Genomic DNA, 17,639 nt, shown 5'->3' with positions numbered 1-17,639 from the left:
CATGGCCACCACGGCACAAAGCAGCCAGAAGCGCTGCGTCCAGCCTCCGCCTCTTCCCCGCCGGAGGAGTCACCCTCCAGCCACTGTCTGCCTCCTTCAGCCCCGCCGGCAGTGCCATCCTCCCTAAAAAAACCTCGGAGAAACCGGGGGAGGGGGACCGGAGGGAGCTTTGCACCACGGCACCGGATATGCTTAAGACGGCCCTGCTGGTCATATATCCATAGCAGTGACCAGAGGAAGGAGCACAGAGAGAAGAAACGCCATGGTGTATCTACAGCAGCACAACCAGACGCCTCTATCTGCCTCAGCTGCAACAAAACATGTCTCTCTCATATGAGTCTCTACCACCACAGCAGAAACTGTAAACTTCCAACAGTTTGACTTCACCCTCCCAAACGGTGTACTCTTCAATTGTCTCCTGAGACAAACGGATGCCAGCTTCTGTTCTTCTTAAACATGGGCTTCCATTTCCAACAGGGCAGTGAGTGTGCAGGGAATGTTTGCTCTGATTTAGCACTAAAGAGTGGGTTTTCCCCTGGGAAAGTGGCGAGACAAGCAGAAAGACCTGTGCTTTCTAGGCGTGGGACAAGCAGAACTGTCGTTGAGCCCTCTGTATTTCGTGTGTGTGTGTGTGTGTGTGTGTGTGTACATGCATACTGATAATACAAATGATCAAATAATGGCAAAAAGTGCAAAGAAGTCATTTAAAAATCCCGCAAACCCAAATGTCCAGAATGCAGACAGACTCATAGCCAAACATCCCAGCACAGATATTTCCTTCATGCTCGTTCCAACCAAAGCAGAGTGCAGGAAGGTGCCATAAGCTTACAGAGCTCCCTGAAAACACCTAATGGTTCCATAATTGGATTATATGCCTCTTTAAAGGAATGTCAGCTTTCCCTCAAGGCAAAGTTTGTTAACTTGAGGGAGAGGGCGGGGGTGAGGAGAGGAGGAGGAGAGATGGAGGCATGTGCCCAGTTTCTAAAGACAATTCCCTTGGTTCCTAGAAGGGATGTTGCAATTTACTTTGGTGCCATGCTCTGACCCTTTCTTGGGTCCAGAGCATGAGAAATAATAGCAGAAATCTGAGCATGTACAGAGTTAATTTCCTTCGCTGCTGACTAGGTAAAGTAAAGGTAGGGGACCCCTGGATGGTTAAGTCCAGTCAAACTTGACTATGGGATGTGGCGCTCATCTCCACTTTCAGGCCAAGGGAGTCAGCATTTGTCCACAGATAGCCTGGCGTGCTCTGGTCCATGGGGTCACAAAGAGTCGGACATGACTAAATGACTAAACAACAACAACAAGCTTTCTGGGTCACGTGGCCAGCATGACTAAACCACTTCTGGTGCAATGGGACACTGTGACGAGTGCCAGAGCACACAGAAATGCCATTTACCTTCCTGTTGCAGCGGTGCCTATTTATCTACTCGCACTGGTATGCTTTCAGACTGGTAGGCTGGCAGGAGCTTGGGCTTGCTGATCAGAAGGTGGGCAGTTTGAAGTGCTGACTGCAAACAAGCAGCTCCTGCATGCCTCTTCTTAGGGTCCCAGAGTGTCTCGCAGATGGGGTGGGCATGATAAGCCCCAAACATGTGGCCCCCTCCTGGGCACCCCAATATTTCTCATTTAGAAACACAGCCTGAGTGTGATATGGCGGAGGTCTGACTCTTTCACCCACTGCTAGGCTTGTCATAAAGGCCTGTCATTTACTTGGAACCAGGAGAACTGTAGCTCAAATGAGTCTGTCGCTGGATGTTTGCAAATTGGCAGGAAATGTCACAATCATCTCAGAACATACATGGATTTATTTATTTATTTATTTATTTATTTATTTATTTATTTATTTATTTTAAAAAGCTCATTGTTACAAGTCTATATTTTATGTAGTAGATACGCAAGCATGTCCAAAACAGTAAGTAAACTGTTTCGATAGCAATCATTCAGACTATAAAAGGACTCAAATTTTATATTTATGTAGGATATGATTTTCTCAACCAGTCTTCTTTCCCATGCAAAATACAGCCAGGGGCCCTGATCCATGGATTCTTGCAGCAGAGCAGACTGTCTGCACACAATACTTGAAAAGTATGTTTTAAAAAGGAACTGGTTCTAGTTCAAGTTCATCCTTTCCAAAAAGGAACTAGTTCCTCTTTTTACAAAACGAACTAGTTCAAATTCATCCTGAAGGGGTTTTTTGGTGCCCTTCCAGATAGCAAGAGCATGATAGCATTGGGGAAGCACTGCAGAGCAACTCAGAATGACATGTGGATGATCCAGTATAAATCTACCACTGAGGCACTATTGTTGTATCAGTGTCACAGTGCTGCAGAATGCACCCAAAGGAGAGGGAAAACGCTAGATGGACCCCAATGCTCAGCCTTTTCCAAGCATTTGTCTAAGGGATGCCTATACAGCAATGAGTCTTCATCTTGCAGAGTTGCTTATGGGGTGTTTACTCGTCTTCCCATTATTAATTCATTCAGACACACTTTTCAATGCATTTCCCCATTGCTTTCTGAACACCCAAAAGTCTGTGTTGTGTTTTGTTGTGTTTTTAAAGTGGATTTGTTATGGCAGGGTGTCAAGAGTGCTTTAATTTAAATCAGGGGTCAGCAAGGTTTACCTCGCCTGGGCTGGTTTGCTCCAGCGGAGATCCCTCCGTGGGCCAGATCGCATGCGCCCTTGCAATTTCCGGTATCTGCACCCGTGCATACACGATTTCCAGCACTGCGGAATCGAGTCCCCGTGCTGTGCTATGCCAGTTTAGTGCAGTGCAGGGGGACTCACCGAGCGGGCTGCTTGGTTCAGGGGCAGCTTGTGGGCCGGTTAAACAACCCCCGTGGGCTGCTTGTGGCCCATGGGCCTTAGGTTGCCGACCCCTGATTTAAATGCAGAAAGTTCCAGTATGTGCTTGAATCACTCCTGCAATAAAGGGCCAGCCTGGAGACACCCTTTATCAGTGTCGACTAACTCAGTGCCACCAGAAATGGAGAGGGCTTGTGCCTCTCACTCTACCTCAGGCAACTGGCCAGCACAGCAAGGCCTCTGAAGTCTAGCTAATCATTCACTATCCAGAGTCCGAGTTAAATTGCTGACAGTTATGATTGGCCTTTTCTCTAACTCTGGCATTTCAAACAGAGTTTGCCTCTGCTAGCTGCTTCTCCAGGCTGGTGGGGTCCCTTGTGTTTTACAAAGATGGAGGGGAAAGAGAGAGGCCTTACCGGTCTCAATATCCCAGACGTAAACGGAATCATCTTCGCATCCAACCACCAAGAGATTTTCCACAGGGTGCCACCGTAGCCTCTTCACAGGGGAAAGGTGTTTCCTGGCATGCATGAGGCAGGCTCGCTCTTGTATGTGCAGAAGCACCACAGCATGGTCATCGCTACACAAGCAGCACACGATCCGGTGCCCTCTGAACTGCAAAGAAGGATAATGCCAAGGTGAGTCATTCAGAAGCCTCCACAAACACCAAAGTGTGCTAAGGGGAGTGTGTGTGGATGTGTGAAACATATAAAGGAAGCTGACTTCTCTTCTCAGTAGGAAACCACTGTAAGTAAGGCAAATGCTAGAGTTTCTGAATGGACTGTGCTATGCATGACACTCCAGGTGGAACAGAAATGCATTTAATGCATTCCAAGTGTTGGTGCTGACCATTAAAGCCCTAAATGGCCTCGGCCCAGTATACCTGAAGGAGTGTCTCCACCGCCATTGTTCTGCACGGACACTGAGGTCCAGCACCAAGGGTCTTCTGGTGGTTCCCTCCCCACGAGAAGCAAAGCTACAGGGAACCAGGCAGGGGGCCTTCTTGGTAGTGGCACCCGCCCTGTGGAATGCCCTCCCATCAGATGTCAAAGTGATAAACAACTACCTGACATTTAGAAGACATCTGAAGGCAGCCCTGTTTAGGGAAGTTTTTAATGTGTGACGTTTTAATGTGTTTTTAATCTTTGTTGGAAGCCACCCAGAGTGGCTGGGGAAACCCAGCCAGATGAGCGGGGCATAAATAATAAATTATTATTATTATTATTATTATTATTATTATTATTATTATCATCATCATCATCATCATCATCATTATCATTTACAAGTAGCAGAGGCAGCCTGAGCAGGTCTGAGGAGGGTTGCCTGTTTCTGTCTCCCAGGATCCAGTCAGATTTCTGCTCCTCCTGTCCCCCTCTCAAAATTGCTACAAGGAAATGTATACATACAGCCTGTTGCCCTTGGAATAGGACAGGAGGGGAAATAATAAAGCCGTAACACTGGGATTCCAATTACACACCTGTAAACAAAGCACACTTGTGCAAAATGAGTCCAATTTCACACCCTTAACAGCTTTACCTAATGGATGCTGAGCACGGGGTTTTAGTCTTCTAGAGGCACTGGAAATGCAATTGTGAAGCTCATTCCTTGCCTTAAGACAGGATCAGCTCCATACAAAGCTCCCCCACTGGGCAACTGCCTGTCCCTCCACTTCTTGAAATATCAGGGGAAGAGACAGTGCCACTGAACACCCTTAGCAACTGACCCCACATCTGAACTGCTTGACTCCTTCTCTCAGTAGAAAAGAAACCATCAATGGCAAGAAGATGACAGACACCTCTCTCTTCCCTAAGAACACTCCTTTGTTGGTTGGTTCTGTGAAATCTAATTTAAAGCCTTGTGAAGTCTAAATCTGGCCAGATGAGGGCACTGTGGCAAGGCTGAATCACAGGAAGACGCAAAGGCTTCATCTCATAAATTCCACATGAAACCCTGCCCTTCAACCCATATTTTGATTATAGACCTCCTTGTGCCAAGGGCTCAGAACAAAGAGGCAAAAGCAGCTTTAGAGCCAACTGGGCCTGCTCTGGTGAGATGAAGGTCTGGGTGGCCACCCTCTTTCCCCTCCCACTTCATTGTACCCAAAGCTCACTGTCTTCACCACCTCCAACCCCTTGGGGCTAGCTGGCCTGGCAGGATCCCCATGCCCTGTGCTTTGGATTATCTGCAGTGGGTAGGGAATGCCTTGGGCTTGCTGTTTTTCTTTTTCTTTCTTTTTTTTGCTGAGAGGCAGAGAGAAATTGCTTTAAATAGTATGGGCTGCTTCTCTGGGGTAACTGAGGGGTGCCACTGACAGATTTTTAGTAAACAGAGGCACTTTTAATTGGCAGAGTTTGCATCCCTGGTCATCTACACGCAAAGAAGAGACAGATAAAAATGTTTTTTATTTTACAATAGAAAAAGTAGAAAATACGTAATAAAATTAAGGACAACAAAAAACCAAAAACTAATTGCAAGCTTCATGGCATATGTCAAAAGCCAGATGCAATTAAATCTTAGGTCAGTGAGCTGAGCAAACAGTAGTGTCATGTGTGGACAATGCATGCTGCTATTTTTTATTATTATTATTATTATTATTATTATTATTATTAATTGAATTTATTTTGTTTACTGACTGGTGGGTGCAAAGAATGGGGCTTTGCATCACCTGTCATGCTGCTGAGTGCTGCTGAGTTTCCCCAGGGGGAAATAAAATCTGACCCTGCCTGTTGCTCTTGTCCTCTAAGTCTTGCCCAAGAACTCAGGCAGGAGGGTAGACTAAGCCCTGTCTCTTCTCTCCTTCCAGGAAGACCCATCTCCCTTATGCTCTTTACTTACCCTGTAGTTCTCTGAAGACAACAGCAGATTTGTGACGGGACCAGCTTGCAGTGAAAAGCAATGCAATAATTCCCCGGTAAAAATGTCCCACCAGACCACACTGGAGTCCTGGCTCCCGGACATCAGCCAGCTGGGATCAAACCGGGCTGATCGGCCATGGAGGTAAAGTAAGGAGGTCACGCTGGTGCTGTGGTGGCTGAGTATTCTGTGGGGCAGGGTGTCTGAAAGAACAAGGAGACAGAGAGAGAAGTCAACAACGAGTCCAACAGGGGCTAACTCTCTCCTGACAGAAAAGAGTGAAGGTCATCTGGCCAGAAACTGTGGCCACCTTTGCACAGGAGAAGTGTTAATAATGCACCATTAGCAGAAGAAGAATTACAGTGGTATCTCTGGATATGAACAGGATCCGTTCTGGAGCCCCATTCACATCCAGAAGCAAACGCAACCCGCGTCTGTGCGTCTGCGCGTGCATGGGTCACGATTGGCTGCTTCCGTGCATGCGCGTGACGTCATTTTTACCATCTGCACATGCGCAAGTGGCGAAACCCAGAAGTAACGCGTTCCATTACTTCCAGGTCACCACAGAGTGCAACCCGCAAGCGCTCAACCTGAAGCAACTTCAACCCGAGGTAGGACTGTATAGGGAATTATAGGCCTAGAACTACCTAAATTGTATAGAAATTTATTTATGTACACGACTACAGCGGCAAGAATGTTACTTGCCCAAAAATGAAAAGAAAAAGTCCCAGCAAAGGAAAGAATGGATACAAAAACTTATGGTATATGCAGAAATGGTGAAACTTACCGAGAGAATAAGAAATCAAGATAACAAACTTTTTATAAAAGGATGGAAATGGTTTGTTGTAAACAGATAAGAACATTGGCAGGATTATTGTAATAACCTGCAGGTTTATGAGTATATATTGAAAGTAGATGAATATATGAGCAAATTAAGTTAATTTGGATATGCAGAAGATATTAAAAATAAATTTAAGGAGCCGCAGAAGGAGAGGGAAGGTAGTCAAGTTTTGAAATGTTGAAATGATTGTAAAATTAGTGAAATGTTTCCTGCTTTAAATAGGATAGTCCATCCCTCTCTCTTCCTAGCTCAGTCAGTAGAGCATGAGACTCTTAATCTTAGGGTTGTGGGTTCAAGCCCCAAGTTGGGTAAAGGATTTGTGTATTGCCGGGACTTGGACTAGATGACCCTCAAGGTCCCTTAGAACACTACAGTTCTATGATTCCGTGATTACGTCTTCTTGTAAAGAGGAGTAGACCCCCTCCAAGTGTTTGCCCAGGACTAGGATGGTGACCACCCAGGTTGGTGCTTTGGCTGCCATGGGGGAGAGCAGCTTGCTCTCACTCCCAAAAGCAGAACAGAACAGGATTCTGGGATACCCTCCCTTGGGTAATTTGGGAGCTCCCGTTGCTCGGTCCCTGCTCTGGCCAACCTAGCAGTTCGAAAGCTGGCATACAGCTTCCGGGTCATGTAGCCAGCATGACTAAGCCGCTTCTGATGAACCAGAGCAGCCCACGGAAACGCCGTTTACCTTCCCACTGGGAAGTAGTATTTATCTACTTGCACTTTGACGTGCTTTCGAACTGCTAGGTTGGCAGGAGCTGGGAGTGAGCAATGGGAGCTCCCTTAGCTAATAAAGCAAGATGAGCGCCGCAACCCTAGAGTCGTCCGCGACTGGACCTAATGGTCAGGGATCCCTTTACCTTTAATGACCTTTAAATGCCTCTTTAAAATGTGCCTGTTCACCCAAGCTTTCCTGGACCCTGACTCTTTATTTTTAATTCTTTTGTACACTGCTCAGCTTTATTTGTTAAATACAGGTGCATTTGGGTTTTCTTTCATTTTTATCTAGTTGTTAGGAATTTTTATGGAATGCTGTTGTCATTTTAATGTGTTGTCTTCAACGTTTGACATACTGAAATTCTACGTTGTAAACCGTACTGTGGTCTCTTGACGACGGGCAGTATGTAAATTTAATAAATAATAATAACAATGGATGTGCGTAACTGACAGGCCCATTGATTTCAATGGGTCTACTCTGAGTAGAGCTTCATTGGACACAAACCTATGCAAAGCACTTAGACAGATATATAGTAAGCAGTGTAGCATTTTAGTTAATAAAATGAGCAACCCATGCCAGCCAGAAACTCAGGCAACCGGAGTGTTTGCAGGATTCTCACTCACCTTTCAGCAAGGAGCCCTTTCCCATCAGCCTGGCCTTGGCAGCCTGCAGAGCCAACATGATGAATATCCTGCCATCCGCAAACCCGCACACCAGTTTATCAAGGCTGGGGATATAAATGGAGGAAGTGATGGCGTCACTCCCCATCCCATTCTCAGCTCCACAGAGGTGGTCGATGATGCCTTCGGCCGCAGGAATGCAGCTGTCAAAGCTGTTCTGAAGAGTCCAGGATGTTGCTATAGGGATCTCTAGGGAGAAAAAGAAATAGGGGGTTGTCCACAGAGCCCAACTGCTTGAGAAGACGGAGGCAAAATTCAAAGACCTTGCTGATGTTTGCTTTGCAACCTGTAGGCCACGGCTATAGAAATTAGGATGGGGGTCTTTCTGATCCTGTTTTCAAAGGAAGCATTATGCCTCTTTGCCTCCGGGAAAACCCAGCAGGTTTTTCTTTCTAAGTGCTGCTTCCAGATTGTGGGTGAGGTGGGGTGGGAGCACATGTGGGCAGGATTCCTGCATTGTAGGAGGTTGGACTAGATGACCGGGGGGGGGGTCCCTTCCAGCTCTATAATTTTCATAAAACTCATAGGACATTGCTGGCATCAGTATGCCAGTCTGTATTTTTTCTGTATTTAAATCCAGCAAGGTCTTTAAAAACAACAACACTATTTTCAATGACATGTTGGTGATATGTGAACAACTCATTTTCAGTAATAGCCACCCTCTGTATTATGTAACAGTCTTCTGTGTCCAATTTGAGGAACTCCTTAGTAAAGCAGGCAAATGAAGCATAAAATATTATATCTGTTGACAAGAGGCCATTCGTTGTTTGAGTGCAGTGGGATCCCAGAGTCTGAAAATTTGCAAATGTTTTCCTTTGTTTGAGTCATCATCCTGCCTTCAATCAAATCAGGGCAAGGTGGCATTCCTTCTCCTCCTCCTCCTCCTCCCCCTTCTGGAGACCCCAACCTTTCCCATTTCACAATCCTTTTAAACCCCCCCCCCCAGCCCTCCTGAATGATTCAAAAGTTGAGCCAACCTTTTGGAGAGCCATCCAGAGTTGAAACTGGCACATCTGGAATATGCCACAGAGTGATTCTGCCTGATGCTGCTCCACAGTAAAGGATCTTATAAAAAGGTTCCTTTCTTTCATTGATGAAGCCCATAATGTAAGAAAAACTCTGTTTATTAAAAACAAACAAACAAACCACACGTTTAAACTGTATTAGTCAGTTGCAGCAAAAGCAACAAAGAGTTCTGTGGCACCTTAAAGACTACCAGATTTAATGTTGCTTTAGCTTTTGTGGGCCGCTTTATCAGATGCATGAAGAATTATCCATATTATATCTATCCATGGCCCTATTCAGATGGGGAGCAGGATTTTGCCCACTAGTCCTCTCCCTTCTGTGAGCATGCTCAACTGGTCATGCCCACAGCATCTGTGCAGATGTCCCGGGAGCATGGCTAAAGGGTCACATCAATATGGGCCTTATTCCTTTTTTTAAATTTAATTTTTATTGAAAATTTCATTTACAACATAACATAAACCCCCACCCCCACCCCAATACAGAAATACAATAAGCATAACATACAACAATACAAACAACCAGATAAAATACTTCCTTTATCCTGTATCTGGTCTCCTTATTTACTTCTTATAAGCTGTTTCCTTTATGAATAATTATTAAGATTTTTCTAATTATAACTTAAATATCCACAAAGTCTCCTGCAGACATTAATTGAAACAAGTCCAGGTATGTATTTTAGGGCACTGTTTTGCGAAGTGTTCGCTGCTTTTCCCCCATGCTTTTTGAAACTCTTGTCTAGCGTGATCTCTAATTGCCTCTGTTAATCTAGCCAGTTCTATATACTCTAACAGTTTGTCTTGCAATTCTATTTGGGCCTTATTCCTATCAAATGAACACAGAAGATGGCATGAGGTGTGTCCTTACAAAGTGAAACTGAAAGACCTTGCAACCAGCGGCGTGGCGTGGGTTGTCAGCACCCGGGGCAAGGCAAGTAATTTGCGCCCCCTAACCCGGGGCAAGGCAAGTAATTTGCGCCCCTAACCCCTAACCTGCCGCCGCTGCCAGCTTCTTCTTGCTGCTGCCTGGGCTGGTCGGGTGTGGTTCTCTCCCGCGCTCAGTGCTGCGCTGGGCGGCCGCTGCACTGTCCCTCCCCAAGATAGTCCCTCCCTCGCTCTCTCTCCGCTCCGCACCGCAACGCACGCCTGGCACCCTCCCCCTCCACAGTGGGCAGCGACCCGGCAGCTCGGACTGGATTCGCACAGCCAGCACTGCAGTGAGAGAGAGTGAGTGAGCCAGGTAGGGGCAGAGAGCTGCGAGTGCGAGCGCGCGCCCCCAAAATGTTGTGCCCGGTGCGGCTGGCCCCCCCTGCACCCCCCACGCTACGCCACTGCTTGCAACTCAAGAGGGATGTATGCCCCATTACTACGCCTAGTCAAAGGCCAATAAAGTCCAGTGGAAAAGGTGGAAGATCCAATCACAGGGGCACAGGAAAGCCGCCCAGCTAACTCAGTGATTGGACCACCTAACATCATCATCATGTATCACCACCCTCCAGGGTTCTGGACAGTAGTCTTCTCCAACACTCCCTGGGGCTGCCAAGAATTGAATCTGGGACTTCTCACAAGCAAAGCAAAGCAAAGCACAGTGGTCTACCACTGTGAAATGGCTGTTCCCAGTGGATAATAAGCTGCCAAAGCAAGATGAACACCATTTGCTAAACACCTGCTGCAGGACCACTCCCAGATATAGTGACTGTGAGGCAGCCATTGCCAGTCTTGCGTGAGCTCTAACCTGCATCTGAAATGCACCTCACGAGCCTCCTCTTGAAACTTTCTGCTTAAGCCCAGCCAGCTCTGATGTCTCTGAGTGAATGTCCAGGGAGATTTAAATGGTTTCCGAGTATCACCATTTTTAATGTCTCGTTTGCCTCCATTTATTCTCTTGCATAATGCATACTGAATAATAGACCAATGTAAATACTAATGTAAATGGTATGGCCAATGTAAATAGCAGGAGGTCCCTGCTTGCACATATGATGGCATATATCATGCTAGAAGATGTGCAAAAGAACAAGTTATTGGCAGGGATGGAGTCGGCTCTGGGGTTTGTTGCAAGGCGGGGGGGTTGTAGGTCTCTATCTCTATGGGATGGCCCATTGCTGCTCATGAGCAGTTAAGGTGGAGGGCAGTATGTTTGGGACAATCACCTGGAGAATCTATCTCCAGCATTCTTAAAATTACAGTAGCCCCAGCAAGTTGCCACGACAAGCCCGAAAGAGGAAGTATAGTTTCCAACTGCCACAATTTAACCACGGCATTCCTGGAAATGCAGAAGCCATCCTGTGCATTTCCCTATTTTCCTCTGTCAAACGTTGGAGGGTATGCTAGAGCCCCCCCTGCTGAAGTTTTCTCCAGTGCATCTAAAAGGATCTATAGCCTCTCTTGGAAGATTACCCTTCCCTCCCAGAAGCCTAGAAGGAAGACCAGCACATGTCTGCAAATGGTCTTCCAGTCTGGAGAAACTTTTCACCCATAATGGACCGCCTAACAGAGTTGAAAGCCCAAGAATTAGATCTTGCAGCAAGGCCCAGCATCAACTCTCTGATCCCACATTGACTTCACCAGTGTCATCATGGAATCTGAGAACATCGCATGCAGTGGAGGCCAAGGGTTCTTGAAGCAACCCACCTATACCAGAGAATGCCCCATAACTACACAGCTCAGGTGGTCAAAGAGCATCCCACTCCCACTCTGCATTCACGGGGGGGGGGGGGGTAAAAGGATTCAGGATGAGGGGTTTTTCTTTGTTTAGGTGTTACCTCAAGGGGGAAAATAGAGCTCTATATCAGCTGCCTATTTGGGAAGGGTCGATGTCTGAGTCTGCCACCTGTGAAATCACCTTCAGGCAGGAGTGCCAGCTTGGCCCCATGACCGTGAATGCCCAGGGCCATGGGTGCCAAGCAGCGTGCATGGCCCTGGCACTGAAATTTGTGGGTGCCCAGCCCCTTGATGGGGAATTTTGTAGGTGCTCACGCACCCAGGGCCCCAGGGAGCTGGCACCTATGACTTCTTGTCACCTTTCAGTCTTTAATGCAGAAATCATTTGGGTAGCTCTTCTTTCCACAAAGGAAGAAGAGAGCCACTTTTCAAGCTGAGGTGGGCTGTGTTCAGTGTTGCTCTTTACTTCCATGCATGGAGGCAAGATATTCAAAAAGCAATCTCAAAGTCCTTAATGAAGAAGATACCCTAAGCTGGTGGGCAGTGCCCCAGCCGAATTGCCTTTGGTTTGCCACAGATTGCTGCTACTTGCTGCCAAGGTGGCTCTGGAGCCCAACTGCATTACCTTCTCATCTCCCACATCAGTAGAACAAAGTAACTGAGGGTGGAGGGTTTCTTTGAGCGGTCGTCCATTGCATGGCTGGATGCTTCGCGAAAGACCACTGGATAAGTCAAAGAGAAAGGTGGGAGGAGTGAAGGTCAAAAGTTTGGAAATGCATCAAGACGACAATTACGGAGTGTCTGAGACTCCCAAGTTCACCTAAAAGTAATTATGGGGCATTTCCTTCTTGGAGGCATACACCCACCCCTGGCCAGCTGACATGGCTCCTGACATGGCTAATCTCACCCCCTGCCAGGCCAAACAAAGACTGGCGGCTGAGCATAGCTTCTTGTGCTTCCATTGCTATGACTGGGGGCTTTTCATCATGAGCCTCCCCAAGTTCATCTGGTGCCTGAAACTTCTTTGTGGGCTTCCCATCTGAGCCCACCTGTTCAGCAGCTGGTAGATGAAGCCACGGCCATCCTCCATCCAGATGATGAGCCTGTGAGCGGCGAGGACTTCGCCTCCAGCAAAGGACTGTCCACTCGGGCTGAATTCAGTCCACAGCAAGGAGAAGTCACAGTAATCGTATATCTAAAGTCAAAGAAAGAAATACTGGTTTCCCCATCGAGACACTGAGATTAATAGCAGCTTCTGATGAGCAAAGGCTCAATAGTCTCCATGTAAAATGGGATGTCTGGTACCTAGAGCCCCACATGGAGGATCTTTATCAATGGCTGCTCCATTCATTCATTCATTCATTACATCAGGAGGAGCAGTTATAATCATTCCATGGATAATTCAGTGTCCATAAAGAAGTGAAATCTGGCAATGGCAAAACGTATTTGCCCAGCTCCACAAGTGGTATGTAAGCTAATAAATAATAATTTGTAGCTCTTGCTTGTGTGAGCTGCTGGGCTGCCTCCTCTGCTTTCCTCCTCTTAACAGGGGCAGGTGGGAGAAGGGGGGGGGGTATTTATTTCAGGCCAGGGAGCATCATGCAAACATTTGAGCTCACTGGACAGAGCAAATTGCCAAGTCAAGGTGAAAACCTCTTGTGCAACTCATTAATCGGTTCTCACAGAAGCTGTGCAGAGTCACAGGCCTGATTTTGTAATACTGATACAGTTCACGTAGCGGAAAGTCTGCTTCAATTCAGTGATGGATAAAGAAATGGCAACTGAAGATGTAAGCCTTTATTTTGGTTTTATTTCGTTTTCCAACTTGGGCAAATGTTGATCTTTTTTAAAATTAAAGCAACATAACAACAGTAGATTGCATGAGTTTGTCAACATATATGGATTTGGGGTTTTATTTTGCAATTTCACCCATGGAGAGTTCACTAATCATCTGGTATTCCACAAGCTCTTGAAGTTTTACAGAAAGGAGAGAGAGAAAGAGAATATTCCATGACACGATTCTGTAGCATGTACCTTCCAGCAGCTGGAAAACACAACGAGAAGAAGCCTTTCCGTGAAGGTGCAAAATCTGACGGTGCGGCAGGGAGCACAGTCCAGAGATTTGGATTCCCTTTCATGAATATTCTGCCTCTCCTGAAAGCAAAATAAAACAAGGCATGGCTGCGTTGAACAAGAAAAAGCCAGTCGTCATCCTAATAAAAGGGTGCTCTTGGTATAAAGACCTTGGCCTAGCTATGAAAAGAACGAGGGAACAACTGAAGGCATTCCAGAGTCTGCAAACAGAATTGCATGAGCCAAATGGCACTCTCACCGTCTCTCAGCAGGGCAGCCAAAGAACTCCCAGAGGCAGCAGGAGGGGTGTCCAACCACTCAGGTGGTTCCTTGCAGGAAGATGTAAAGGTTGCCTTTGCAACAGGCTGCATCTGCACAGGCTGAGGGGGGGGGGTCCCCACCTTTAAGGCTCCCAGCAACCACCCCTGCAATATTCTTCTTCTAATGCTAGGACATTTATTATTATTATTATTATTATTATTATTATTATTATCCTCAGAGTTTATTTATTTATTTATGTATTTATTTATTGGTTTTCTCATATTATATTACAATAAAGATGTGCCAAAGCCAGAGCCAACACCATTTCCTCCCCATCCCTCCATACATTTACATTTATATTTCCTGAATCCATCATATTATTCTTTTCTCCTTCCTCCCACTTCCCTCCACCCCCACTCGATTTCCTCCACAATATACAATTGACAATAATCTTTGCATTCTACAACCTTCTCATATCATCTATATATTCTTATTATCTTTCATTACTAATTTTTCTTCCATCCAGTACTTCACATTTTAATCTAGGCATACTGTATTAGCGTATCTTTTTTTTTTAGCAATATTTTGCCATATATTCATCAAAACATTTCCACTCCTTTTTAAATTTTTGATTTGACTGATTTCTTATTATAGCAGTTAATTTTGTATGACATTTATTATTATTATTATTATTATTATTATTATTATTATTTCCGCTAGACATTTGTTGTTGTTGTTGTTGTTGTTGTTGTTGTTGTTGTTGTTGTCTGCTAGGAGGAGCACAGAGAAGAGAAATGCCATGGTGTATCTGGTAACAGTGAAACCAGACGCCCTTCATCTGCAATAAAACATGTCTCTCCGCTATCAATATCTACAGCCATAGCAGGCACTGTAACTCTCAATGGTTTGACTTTAGCCCCAAAGGCACACTCCTCCATTGTCCCTTGAGACAGACAGATGCCAACAACATTGTATGTTTATTTATACCCTGCCATTTCCCCGAACGAGACTCAAAGCAGCTTACAGATAGAAACAAGAATGGCGGAAAACATAAAAAAGGCAATCATTAAAAAGCAATTAAACACTTCCCTATCTATCACTCATACATGAAGTCGTCGGCAGGATTTGAAATATAAGCAGTAGATTACTGAAAGATCTAATGATAGTGAAGTTTAGATAATAAAAACATATGTCTTGTAAAACAGATGATAAGAAGTAATAATAATAATAATAATAATAATAATAATAATATTATTATTATAATAATAATAATAATAATAATAATAATAATAATAATAATAATAATAATTGCATTTATATACCGCCCTATGCCCAGGGGTCTCAGGGCAGTTCACAGAATAAAATCAAGATACTGTATAAAACCACAAAATACATAATAAAAATAAAAACAACAACCCAAAACAAACATTGGGAAAAGAGGGGTGGGGAATCAAGAAGAAATTTATGTTGGGGAGAAATTGTATATGACGATAAATGTTTTGGATTTTTTTTGGAAATTTAATTTAAAAAAAATTCACATACACAATCAAACAGAATTAGAACTATATACATATATAAAATCTGTTTAAAACATACCAATAATTACACACACAAAAAACCCCCACAGCATAGCACCAGCATAGCACCAGTATACCTGAAGGAGCGTCTCCACCCCCATCGTTCTACCCGGACACTGAGGTCCAGCACCGAGGGCCTTCTGGCGGTTCCCTCACTGCGAGAAGCCAAGTTACAGGGACCAGGCAGAGGGCCTTCTCGGTAGTGGCGCCCTCCCTGTGGAACGCCCTCCCATCAGATGTCAAAGAGAACAACTACCAGACTTTTAGAAGACATCTGAAGGCAGCCCTGTTTAGGGATGCTTTTAATGTTTGATGTATCATAGTATTTTAATATTCTTTTGGAAGCCGCCCAGAGTGGCTGGGGAGGCCCAGCCAGATGGGCGGGGTATAAATAATAAATTATTATTATTATTATTATTATTATTATTATTATTATTAATGCCACTATGAAATTCATTTTGAAAAGTGAGATTAGGAAGACAAGATGACTATTATGATGAAATCCAGTGGTTTATCAAAATGTCCAAAGCCCAAACATTTCTTTCCTATCTCATCACATTATTGGTAAACATCAACTTTCATCACATTTGCTGGGACACATACAATTATAACTACACAAGCTACTTCATGGAAGCACATTACAGTACTTAAACTGCTTCATCCAGGTATTTTCATATTTTGAAAGCAAACAACATTGGCTGGCTGGCTTCTGAGCTCAGGTCAAGAAGCTGGCATTAACCCAAATGCCCGAAGGAGCACCTCTGGGTGTGCCAGCAGCTTGACTTAAAATGTCTCACAATCTTCAACCAATACCACGCTCTAGCAAACATTCTTGATGCATGAAGTCAAGAGGACCTGGTCTTTTCTGTGGTGGCTTCAGAATGCCCTCCCAAAGGGGTAAGACTGGGGCTGTCTCTACATCTTTTGGATGTTAGATTAAGAAGACATTCTTATATGCCCAGGAATTTTAAATTATTATGTTGCTTTAGTCCTGCTCAGTAGTTTTTAGGGTTTTTGCCTTTCTGTTTGGTATGAAGGCCACTGATTTTATTGTGTTTATGTTGTGTTTATTATTATTATTATTATTATTATTATTATTATTATAGCACCAGACCTTTAGCAAAAAAGTAGCCAGAGGGCCTGAGGCTGAGGAGGAGGAAGGTCTTGAAGCTCCATCATGAATGCTTAAACTCTCCCTCACATCTCCATCCTTTCCTCTGAAGTTGCAAGAAGCCGTGAAGATGATGCTCTTGCTCCCATGTGGCTCTCCCCAGGTGCTCAGGGCCAGTTGTTACAGGGAGCTGCAGAGCCTTTTCAGGTGTGGCTCTCCATGAGGAATTCTCTCATTAAAGAGGCCAATCTAAGTTACTATTTGTGGCTTGAGTGGATCAGTCAAGGCTTTCATGTGATTCTTGACTATCAAAGCCCAGCATCCCAAGGTGTCTTGAGAGAAAGTTGCCGCAACTTTTTGAATTCAAGGCCCTCCCAATCCACACACTGCAAGAATTGCACACACAATGCATTTATTTTCAGGCTCAAATTAAAGTGCTGGTATGACACTTTATATGCTCCGTAATATGCCTCGGGATCAGGCCACTTGAAGCACCACCTAGAGCCACACGATGCTGTCCAGCCTAGAGGTCCAGCTTGGTGGTCCACTGCTACAATCAGGTTAGCAGGGCTTTTTCGGTGGTGACTCCACACCCCTCCAGCACTTTATATCCTCCTCCCCTGCCTCCCTTGTACTTTTCAAATGGGTGCTTTAAAAAGTCTTGACTCCATTGAGTGATGTTTTTGCTGGCAGACTACTATTTTATGGATTGTTTTGCTATTAATCATATTAATGTTTTAATTAGGCTTCCTTACGTTTGACCCTAAAAGTCTGGATGAAAATAAATAAATATAAATCTAGCATTCAGAATTGTGATACTGTGCTGACTGCAGTAAGAGTCCTAGGTCCAGACAGGCCCTTCCTCGTTCCTCTAGCCATAATCTGCATTCTCCTCCTCCTCCTCTTCTAGCCACTGCTCATTGCAGATGAGTCAAAAATTCTGATCCTCAATAAAAGCCAAGTAGCTGCAGAAAACGAGTACAGCATTTCACAAGGGATAGAATTTAGAATTTTGACATATGGGGCCTGCC

The 17,639-nt window shown here is 44.9% G+C and overlaps 1 protein-coding gene across 1 annotated transcript in view; it reads right to left on the bottom strand.

Moving 5' to 3' along the window:
• Positions 1 to 17,639, bottom strand: part of WDR72 (WD repeat domain 72) — an 82,359-nt gene that overhangs the window by 47,861 nt on the left and 16,859 nt on the right. Inside the window, exons 7-13 of the mRNA XM_079953204.1 lie at positions 13,621 to 13,740; positions 12,636 to 12,781; positions 12,212 to 12,308; positions 8,881 to 9,022; positions 7,847 to 8,092; positions 5,644 to 5,864; positions 3,225 to 3,423 (exon numbers count right to left, since the gene is read on the bottom strand). Coding sequence (XP_079809330.1) covers positions 3,225 to 3,423; positions 5,644 to 5,864; positions 7,847 to 8,092; positions 8,881 to 9,022; positions 12,212 to 12,308; positions 12,636 to 12,781; positions 13,621 to 13,740 — 1,171 coding nt within the window. The remainder of the gene's footprint in view (positions 1 to 3,224; positions 3,424 to 5,643; positions 5,865 to 7,846; positions 8,093 to 8,880; positions 9,023 to 12,211; positions 12,309 to 12,635; positions 12,782 to 13,620; positions 13,741 to 17,639) is intronic.

The sequence above is a fragment of the Podarcis cretensis genome, assembly GCF_951804945.1.
Source record: "Podarcis cretensis genome assembly, chromosome: 14".
Lineage (NCBI taxonomy): Eukaryota > Metazoa > Chordata > Lepidosauria > Squamata > Lacertidae > Podarcis > Podarcis cretensis.
Note: the sequence above shows the minus strand (reverse complement) of the source record. Positions and strands in the feature narration are given on the sequence as shown.